This window comes from Nyctibius grandis, chromosome 6, assembly GCF_013368605.1.
Source record: "Nyctibius grandis isolate bNycGra1 chromosome 6, bNycGra1.pri, whole genome shotgun sequence".
Classification (NCBI taxonomy): domain Eukaryota; kingdom Metazoa; phylum Chordata; class Aves; order Nyctibiiformes; family Nyctibiidae; genus Nyctibius; species Nyctibius grandis.
This window is the reverse complement of record NC_090663.1, coordinates 47674769-47685343: the sequence shown is the minus strand read 5'-3', so window position 1 is coordinate 47685343 and position 10575 is coordinate 47674769. Positions and strand designations below refer to the sequence as shown.

Genomic DNA, 10575 nt, shown 5'->3' with positions numbered 1-10575 from the left:
TATGTAGTGACAATGACACAAGCAAAAGACAAGTTGAGAAAAAGCAATATGGGAAGATAGAAGTATTTACTAAGATGACATACAAATATGCTGGTGTATTTAGATTATGCAGAAGCTTTAAATGTCTGTGGTGGATAAAAGTGAAGTTTAGGGTGATAAAATAACTGACAAATGAAGCAGACATTAATGTTTATTAAATAGTCACATTTGTCGTTTAAGGCTGTAGATTTGACATGAAATGTATTGCATGTAAATAGTAAAATACATTATAGATCCCTCACTGTTCTGCTTTTCTGTCAGTAAAACTTTTCTACCACTCTGAAAGAATAAGAGGGATCTTCAGGCTTTTGAGAGAGGAATCAGCATGTGCTGAAGTGTGGGGAGTTTGACAGAACAGCACACAGGAGGAAGAAATATCAAACCAGAATGACTGAGAAATGACAGAGAAAAATGAAACCCAGCAGCTTACCCTAGAAAGAAAATTGGCATCTAGAGGATGAGAAGACATGCTGGAGCTCTGAAAGTAAAAAGAAGGGTTCGTGTTGTAACCAGGTGTCAGGAGGTGAGTCTCCAGCAGCTTTTGAGGACTCCAGTGTCAAGTCATGAAACCAAAGACAAAAATACTGCTCTCAGTAGATGTCATCTTCGCCCTGCAGATGTCAGGTCTGCACCTTGGAAAGACTACTTTTATCTTTGTCCTCATTACAAACTCTTCAGAAGAGCAATGGTTTTGCTTCTGAAATTCTCCAAATGCATTTTCCTGCTGAACATTCTTTACACTGTGTCCATTTCCACTGTCATTTCAGGCAGCATCCCCTGTTCTATTAATATGCAGATGTGCTAGCCTGTGTCCTTAGCAGAGGCTCAGAAAGGCTTCTTGCAGGCAAGTGAAGAAACTTATAAGAAAAGCCTGATCCTAGGATAGCAGTGCAGCAGAAAAATGGCTCCTGAGCTTAACATGGATGAGCCGAAGGAATGCTTCTACTTACACTTCACCTTGTTTATCAGGCGTTGGTAGGCAAAAAAAACCCTGACACGCATTCTCAGGAGACAGTATGAGACAGAATCAGATGGGGTCTATGATTTGAGACCATACCTCAAGCAGGAGAAAGGTTGACATAGGAGGAATTATGTTGCTATCCCACTGAAGACCTCTGAATCTTAGGACACACCAGTTTTAGATCTCTGTGCACCAGCAGGTTGCTCCAACACCTGCTCTGTATAAACATCTAATTCAGCCTGATCAAAAATTACCAGCAAACTAACTGGTAACTTTCTCAAATAATTTTGTTTTCTTCTTCCATTGGATTGGAAGAAAGTGCTTTTTCAAAAGTGGGAAAAAACATAAAATTCACTCTGATTTTTTTTTCTAATGAGAAAAACCCACTGTGACATTCTTAATAGAAAAACATGGCTCCGTTTTTACATTGTATGTCTTTGTGAAATTCACATCCCTTAGCATATGAAAAGTATTGTAAAATGACAGGGGAATAATTTCAGGAGCCTCTTGTCAAATTACTAGCAACATGCTCCTTAGAGAATCAGAAAGAAAACGGCAATCTCATAAAATACAAAAGGGCAAAGCTGTGAAAGCAAGTTCTGTCTTATAATTCATTTTCTACATTCCCTCTCTGTTCTCAACCACAGAAAACGCCTTTATAATTAAATTATCTGCCAGTAGAGAAATACATGGAATTATAATGCACAAGAATACATTGCTACTTTAATATTCTACACTATTTATAAGACAGCACAAGGCACAGTTTTTGACTTTTAAGTACTGGCAAACCAAATAATTTTCATTTCTTAGGCATTTATCCATGTCAAATTTAGAACATATTAAATTCACCATCACATCCTGAGATCTTTTTGCTCAGAAAGACATCAGGTCAAGTTTCCATTTATGCTACATTTACATTTATATCCATTTTAAAGACCCTCTTCTCTGCCAGAATGATTTGGAGTGACCTTGCTACAAGCAAGTACGGTCTATATGGTATTTTAAAAAGCTGATTATTCAAAAAGGCATTGATTATACAGTAAAGTACACTGTATGACACAGAACCTCAGCTGGCTGATATTGTTGGAGTTTCATTTACAGCAGTCAAGTTATGTGGGTTTCCCTCAGCTGGGGATCTAGTCATGTATATTTTGTGTAATTAGAGGATATATATTTTAAGCAATAACACACAGAGCTCTATTGTGTATATTTGGCAAATATTTCCGCCCTTCAAACAACTGCGGAAATTGTGAGTCTGGAAGATAAACATACCAATTACACCCAAACTGTATCCATATCCTCGTTTTAAATTTTGCAGATCTTGATTAAACCATCCATTATCTTGAAGATAATCCAGGTTTACACTGTGGCATCTGAACACAGACTATTATGAGACTATACATAATTTATATAGATCAGCACTAATTATTATGAAAAGACTCAGGTAGCTAAAGCTTATTTCTGTAATATCAGACCTGATTTTCACTGTTAGCTGCAAGGATGGAATTGCAGCTTGTACAGACAGTGAACAGTCCCATCTCCCTTTAGATTCCAGACATAGGTCTGAAGGAGAATTTACATGGTTCGTAGGTTTGGGATGGACAGTACATTTCATCCCAGCAACACTAATTCCTGTCAGTGATGGCAGATGAAAATGGGGTTTGAGTTTTTTAAATTAAAAAGACTGTGTTATTAAAATCAGCTATAATCAGTTGGGACTGAAGGCCCATTTGTGCTTTCATTTGCTGTGGTGAAACATCAGAGTTATCCCATTGTGCTCTGTGGAATTACTGTAGCATTTTATTCTTATACATGAGAACAGAATTTCTCTCTCAATCGTGTCTTTGAACCTAAGTGATTACAGCCTAAATTGCCTGTATGAATAAGACAAATGCATGTCCCTGGATAACATATTCTACAGGTTTCACAGAATCATTTTCTGCATGTCTACACTGATTCTACAGGATTTTAACATCAACCAAAAGCCAGATTAGAAGAAGAAGAAAGAAGAAAGAAGAAAGAAGAAAGAAGAAAGAAGAAAGAAGAAAGAAGAAAGAAGAAAGAAGAAAGAAGAAAAAGAAAGAAGAAAGAAGAAAGAAGAAAGAAGAAGAAGAAAGAAGAAAGAAGAAGAAGAAAGAAGAAGAAGAAGAACAACAACAACAACTACTCTTCAATGTCCTAATTTTATGCTGGGATGGGTGTCCTCTGTAGTGACAGCCTCCCTGCAGTTCATTTTGTTTCTAATGGTCTTGGAGGGACACTCCTGAAAACTACTTCTTTGAAAAAAAAATCAATAAATACATTTTTGTGCTAAAGCACATAACTGTACAAAGAAAACAGAACAAAAGACAGCTGATGAAAACCATAGGTAGTAGCAGGTCCGACTATGCTTTATAATGATTCAGATATAACTGCTGCGAACATTAAAGCAGTAAAAGGGGCAAAAATGCACAGTGTATAATTTCAAAGTGGCAACAATCAAACTTCCTTGGAAAAAGAAGAAAAGCATTACCCATTTTGTACTTGTTATGTAATTGTGCTTGTCCTTGGACATGTTTCACCTGTGATCACACTTCCAGCAGTTTGGTGTAGAATTTTTATTACTTCTTTATATTTTGTCATCATCATCACTATTTATTTTTTTAAATGCGACTGGGCTTGCCTGCTTTAAAGAGGTTTTTGAAACATCTGTGTGCATGGTGGACATGGCTATAGTCTCGTAATCCTCCTCATGGGAGCGGAAATGACAAAAATGAAATAAAAACTGCAAGTCCCTTTGGAAGTTCTTATTGAGAAACCCGTAGAAGATGGGGTTCACGCAGGTAGAGATCATGGCAGTGAGGTGGCAAATCAGGAACAACAGGTTGTGGCTGCAGGTAGCGACAGGCAGAATTTCGTGATTCCAATCAAACATGATATTGAAGATGGTGAGAGGCAGCCAGCAAACTGCAAATGCAACCACTATTGAGATCAGCATGATGTTGATCCTTTTGGTTTCAGAGGATCTGTACTTACTGTCTCTCATCTTGTCCATCATGTTGTTCCTTTTTTTTAATCGTATGTATATCTGCAGGAAATTCAACAAAGAGAAACACGTGGGATAATTTAACCTACAGCCATCATCTTTGCAAGGATAAACAAGCATCAGACAGAAAGAAGTACTTATCGCAAGGGGATTCTCACTTACCTTTAAATAGCAAATAAATATAAAACAAAGCGGTCCAAAGTACTGGATCACCAAAAGTGTCGTGGTATAAGAAAGCCTGGCAGTGTCCAAGGGGAACAGGTCCAAACACACATATTTGTCCTTATATTCATCAAATGTTATGTTTCTGAAGGGTTCATCCGTTAACACGTGGTAGATCAGGAAAGGCAAAGAGGAAGCTGTGGCTAAAATCCATATGGCAGCAATCCCCAGGTAGGCATGTCTGTTGTTTGGCCTCCAGCCCCGGGGATTGATGATCAGCTGATGGCGTTCGATAGCAATGAGGACTAAAGAAAAGACCGAGACGGTGATTGAGGCACATTGCACGAAAGGATTCAACTTGCACATGGCCTCCCCAAAAATCCAGTGGTCCATTAAAGTGTACACAAAGGTAAAGGGAAGACACATGATGGTCACTAGAAGATCAGAGAAGGACAGGTTGACAATGAGGATGTTGGTAACATTGCGCATCTCCTTTTGTTTTAAAATAATGACAATTAAGGCCAGATTCCCAGAGACTCCCAGGATTATCACAGTCCCGTAAGCCAAGGCCAAAGTGAAGACCATGGCCAAGGGCACATGGCAATCCTCAGCCTCAAACTGCAAGACCTGCGAGTTCTTCTCCGAAAAATTCAGGTGACTGGAAATATTACCCGGGGGGGCGAGGACCGAAGTATTCATGTTTTTTCCAACCCGCCGTACGACGTTCACAGCCGCCGCTGCCGCCGCTGTCATCGAACCGCTCCCGGAGCTCAAAACGCGCCCATCAGCCCCTCAGGAGACCCCGGGCCGAGCCCGCTCCTCGGTGCCGCATCTCCCTCGCACAACCTGGGGAGAAGGGAAGGAGCAGGGTCGGTCACCCCCGGCCACATCGCCCGCCCCGGCACCCCCACGCCCGCCCCCCCTCAACCTCCCGGCCGGGTCCCCCACGCCCGCCCCCCCTCAACCTCCCGGCCGGGTCCCGCGGGGGACCGGAGCCGCCCCGGGCTCGCCTGCCCCGCGGCTGGGGGTGCTCCGCGGCCCCGCCGCGGCCCCAGGGTTACGGGCCCGGCGGCCGCGGGGGTAACCGGCCCGGCGGCCGGGGAAAGCCCCGCGGGAGGACGGCGGTGGCGGCGCCCGGCCCGAGGCGGAGCGGGGTCGGCAGGCCGGGGGAAGGGAGGCAGACGGCAGGATCAGAAGGCAGGTCTGCAAGCGGGGAGCGCGTTCCCTCCCCGGCCCTCTCCCGCCGGCACAAGTTACACGAAATAACGAGCTGAAAAGGAATTTCAGTCTTCCACCAGCACACCTGATGTTTTACATCTCCTTGCTACAAGTTTCATCTGCAAAGGTCTGCTTTCTCAAGCTGCTCGAAGTGGAATCATATCCAGCCATCACTTAAGGGGGGAGAAAAAACCCATCTGACTAATGAGAGGGGTGGAAAAACTACTCCAAAAATCACTGCATTCTTTTTTACCTAATACATACACTTGATGTTGAGCTGCTGAGTGCCCACAGCAGCACTGGCACTGAGTCAAAGGCAAATCGGGAACTCTGAACACCTTAATCTCAGCTAGCAGGGCTGTGCAGCAAAGAAAGAACAAAACAAGATGATAGACAAAAAAAACCAGCAAAAATTAAAACACTGCAGAAAATTTCTTTACCTGTGCAACAACAAATAGGCATGCCTAAATAACCACCCCTTTGTAAAGACTCGGCTTTTAAAATCAGAGAAACTCGGGCATATGTGTTCAGGAGGAAAAAAGAAGGAACAACAAAAAAAAAGAAAATAAAGAACACAAATAACCTGACACACCTTTACTCCAACTCACTGTTAGTGGCAGACGCCCTGTATCTGGAACTTCCCCTCTGCCCACTCTCCCATGAGCTAAATTTATTGCTCACTTAACCTTAGCTTATGCTAATGAAAGTAACGCCACTTAAAATTCACACAAGTGGGTTTCAAACCCGGCTCCATATGGCACTTATCACAAAAGCTGTAAAAACATTGCCCACTAAGATGTACTTCATTAAAAGTTACCCTGAACGGGTGAGGTTTTGGTCTTAAATGATACTCGATACCAATCTCAGTGCCATCTAAGTCTCCAGAGCAGAATCGTCTTTGTTACTTGCAGCAGACGCCCTTCTAACCAGCCGTGTTCTGGGGACCAGAGCTGGGGCTGCCTCCTCACTGGGGCAGAGCCAGCATGTGAGGTCTGGGCTTGCAGCTCCGGCTCCCCCGAATGGTCAGCAAAAGGATGACCACGCCAACGCCATGTCTTCTCACCGGCATCACGAGCTCACCTCAGCTGGCTCTGCTGGCTCTTTATAATCCCCACACGGCTACGTGAAACTGTGACAGGCGATGTATCTTGCCTCTGAGTGGCATTTCACTGCCAAAGTTAACATCAGTGACTTCGGAGAAAAGCATCTCTGCCTGAGGTTTGGCTACTGTGATTTTCAAGCTAGCTTGGTGTGCACCTAGGCATTATCCCTCAGACCTGCTGCCTCTGCTAACTATATTTTTCAGGTCTCCCTAGTCCACACAGTCTGGTTTAGGGACCAATAAAGAACCTCCCACCACCCAGGGCCTCTTGAAGCATCGCATCAGCCAGAGACAGAAGTAGGTGCTTTACCCAAAGGGCAAGCGTGCAGGTGATGCAGTCAGGACTCCTCAATTTCCAACAGCATGACTTTAGCCCATCCCAAAAATCAATGTATGGATTTCATCATGATCTCCACTGTCACTCATACAGCAAGAGGTGGGCAGTCCAGCCCCAGAACTTGATGGAATGATGGCAGGAGCAGAGTGGGCGAGGAGCCATGTCCTGAAAGGAGAGAACTGGACAAGTTTTCTCACCAGCTGGGACCAAACTGCACCCAGCAATGAGGTGGCCTAGGTTTCAGGCTCTTGGTTTTTCTTTTCCCTTAGCCAAGCTCTGCTCTTGCTTATTTATTAAATATCAAACTCAAAACCAGAAAATGCCTCTGCTTCTTCTTACCTCACCTTTCCTCGTAGAAGAGATGCAACCTAAGAGCATGGCTGGGAACCAGCTCAGAAACACAGCACTGCTGGCAAGTGACAAGGAGTCCTTCCTCCCTGCCCACCCCTCCAAATGGACCAGACATCAGGAGGGGACAAAGTTGCATCTCCTGGACAGCTGCACTGTTCCCTGTCCCCTACCCCACCAGCTCCCAAACCAGGAGGGAGATCCCTCCCCACCCTGGGTGCTTGTGTGGGGTGGGAAGAGCCCACAGCTCTGCAGAACCCTCCAGGTGATTGCACCGTCTCCCCCACCACACATACCTCTGCGACTCTCCAGGAGGATTTCAGTCAAAAGTTTAGCATGAACAGGCAGAAAGGGTGAAATAACATGCTGTGAGGTGAATGGAAATGCATTGTAAAACTATTGGAGCTCTTCAAAAGGAAGCACAAAATGCTGTCAGCCCAAGCCGATGGTTCACCTAGACACTCGCAAGTCTAACCTGGAGCCTACCCCTCCCTGGGATTTTGTCATCTGCACCCAAGAGAGCAAGCAAACACCAGTCTAACCAGCACACAACCACCCACAGTCATGGGAAAGCAACCACAGGAGAAACTCACCTTGCAACTGCTCTGCCCGTCTTTGATAATGCTCAGGAGCTGGCTCAGGAGTCTGGATGGAGAAGAAGGAGTTGGGAAAGGGGAAGGATCCTCTGATATTCCTCCAGCTGAGATCCTAAAGACTGGTAAGGAAGGCTGGAGACTTCCCCTTAAAGCCAAACTCCACCTTATCCCAGTATCACATGATGGTGCTCTGCTGAGAAGATCCTGAAAATCTCACTGCAAGCACATCACCTTTAAATGACACAGCTGGGGGTGGGTTGCCTAGTAATTCCGAAATAAATGCAATTAAATATTGAAACAAAAGAGGAGGGGGGAGAGCGCAGGAAAAAGCTCGGGAAGGGAGACAGTTTCAAATCGCTGTCTGGCTGTTTCAGCATTTTGTCTGCAAGTTATTGCCATCTCGTGGCCAAACTAAAGATGGAACTAGAAGCTTTGTTGGAAAGTGAAAGAGAAGGCAATTTTAAGGATAATGAGCAAGTTACAAAGTTCGGGTTTGGCTTTTTAAACCAGTACAACTAGCTTCTGCTCTGTATTTATCATGAAGAGTGATGACTGAATTAATAAGAATTGTCAAGTTGCTGTTCTTGCCTTTTTTTTTTCAGCTAGAAGCAATAATAAACTATTTTAAAAGTAAAATAAGTCAATAAAGTATCAAACCTCAAGAAAATACAGCTGTCACTGTGGCCCTTGTGGGTATTTTTCTGATTCATCCCAGCCAAGTGGTTCACCATCCTGTATGACCCATGGAAAAGAAAGGCATTTCTGCAGGTTCATACAGAGCAGTGGCATATTCCAGGGAGCTGGAAGGAAAATGCAGCCCTGAAAATAAAGAACAAATCTCCACAGTGAGATGCAGAGCTGGAAAGGTGGTGGCTGTTGCCTTGGCCAGCTCTTCTGCTTCGTTTGAAAATTCCAGTTTCCATCAACCAGACTTTTTTTTTTCTAACGCAGCTGGCATGAGTAGCTCTGCAAACTACCACCAGCTATGGGAGGATAGTTTACTGAACAAATTCACAAAAAGCAAAATGGAAAATTTTATTTTCCATTCACCTTTTTCATGATCCTGAAATACCTTGCTCTCTCACTCACCAAAAGCACCGCTGCAGAAGGTCTACTTCAATGGGCATAAAAAGTAGTGAGTTTGGAAGTCCAAGAAAAGTTACCCAGATAAACTTAAGCAGCACTTTGAAAATGCTCTGACAAACCCTTCAGGCTGTATTAGGAGTTTGGATTTCTTGAAAAACAGAAGTGCCCTTACTCTTCCAAGGGTCCAGATTAATTTTTCAAGTATAAGGAGTTACATGGTATTATATTCTTACCTTCAGGCATACTCCTATTATATGGCGACACTGTTACATCATGGATAACTCTCAAGTGAGGAACCACGTTAATTATAGCTAAAAAATTAGTGGCACATAATAAATGATTGTAACATCTTTTGCAGAATGAGCCTCATGAGAAGGTTTCAGAACTCAGCACTGAGGTTGATGTTTACACTGTATTTCCAGGAGCTCGGCTCAACTTCATTGTAGCTGCAGTCATCGATGTGAGAATGGAAAGTGCAGGCATACCTCAAGATTGCTATAAACCAGTAGCTGGGGCACTGCTGACATTTTAACAGCAGCAGCCAGAAGGTAAGTGCAGGCTGTATATAATGCCTCTCAAGAACTTCAGTCATACGTGAGTTATTAACATGCACCAGTCTCCATCTGAGCAGAGCAAAGGTGGATACATTCAGGCAGGCAGAGATCTAAGCTGAAGATCCCATAAAGAGCATATTTCTGTCTGCAGCAGTGACACTCTAGGACATGCAGAACTGAGGACTTTCATTGCTATGGTTGTGGAACGATCCATTTACATTACAAAAAAGGAGAATTATTGTCCAATATAGAGATTTTTAAGGGCAATAGATATATTTCTAGGCAGGGGAAAAAGTCTTTTTCTATGCCAGAATGATCCCACTACTTCCCTGTAATGCTCTTACCTATATGGGCCAGATGGCTATTTTAAAAATTAAAATAAGCGCCCTGTGATACAGATCTGTAGTACTCTGCCAACAGGTATCCAGAGCAGAGATACATTTTTAGGACTAGTTCAGAATAAGAGGCTTGGGTTTACATTACAACGTTTTGGTAGTGGGGTGCTGCAGGGGTGGCTTCTGTGAGAAGACACCAGAAGCTGCCCCCATGTTGGACAGAGTAATTTTCAGCTGACTCCAAAATGGACCTGCCACTGGTCAAAGCTGAGCCCATCAGTGATGCTGGTGGTGCCCCAGTGATAACATATTTAAGAAAGGGTAAAAAATGCCGTGTACCAGTTGTGAGAGAGAGGAGTGAGAAAAATGTGAGAGAACCAGCTCTTCAAACGCCAAGGTCAGTGAAGAAGGAAAGGAAGGAGGTGCTCCAGGTGCCAGAGCACAGGTTCCCCTGCAGCCCACGTTGAGAACCATGGTGACACAAGTTGTTCTCCTAAAGCCCATGGAGGACCACAGTGGAGCAGATACCCATGCTGTGGTCCATGGAGAGGAGTCCACACAGGAGCAGGTTTTCTGGCAAGAACTGTGACCCATGGGGGACCGATGCTGGAGCAGTCTGTTCCTGAAGGACTGCACCCCATGGAAAGGACCCGTGCTGGAGCAGGACTAGAAGAACTGCAGCCCGTGGGAAGGACCCACGCTGGAGCAGTTAGTGAAGGACTGTATCTCATGGGAGGGACCCCACACTGGAGCAGGGGAGCAGCATGAGGAGGAAGGGGTGACAGAAACATGTTATGAACTGACCGCAACGC

At 44.2% G+C, this 10575-nt stretch overlaps 1 protein-coding gene across 1 annotated transcript; it reads right to left on the bottom strand.

Moving 5' to 3' along the window:
• Positions 1–3608: 3608 nt before the first annotated feature.
• Positions 3609–4886, bottom strand: NPY1R (neuropeptide Y receptor Y1). The gene is made up of 2 exons (XM_068404072.1): positions 4188–4886; positions 3609–4067 (listed from the first exon to the last, which is right to left on the bottom strand). Exons 1-2 carry the CDS (start codon positions 4884–4886, stop codon positions 3609–3611), a joined length of 1158 nt encoding a protein of 385 aa, XP_068260173.1.
• Between the last annotated feature and the right edge of the window lie 5689 nt (positions 4887–10575).

What these genes read in the sequence shown, in the direction of transcription:
- NPY1R (XM_068404072.1), bottom strand. Translation starts at nt 4,886, where the DNA reads ATGAATACTTCGGTCCTCGCCCCCCCGGGTAATATTTCCAGTCACCTG. An exon ending in TATTTATTTGCTATTTAAAG is followed by an intron (nt 4,068 to 4,187) that starts GTAAGTGAGAAT and finishes AATTTCCTGCAG; the next exon opens with ATATACATACGATTAAAAAA.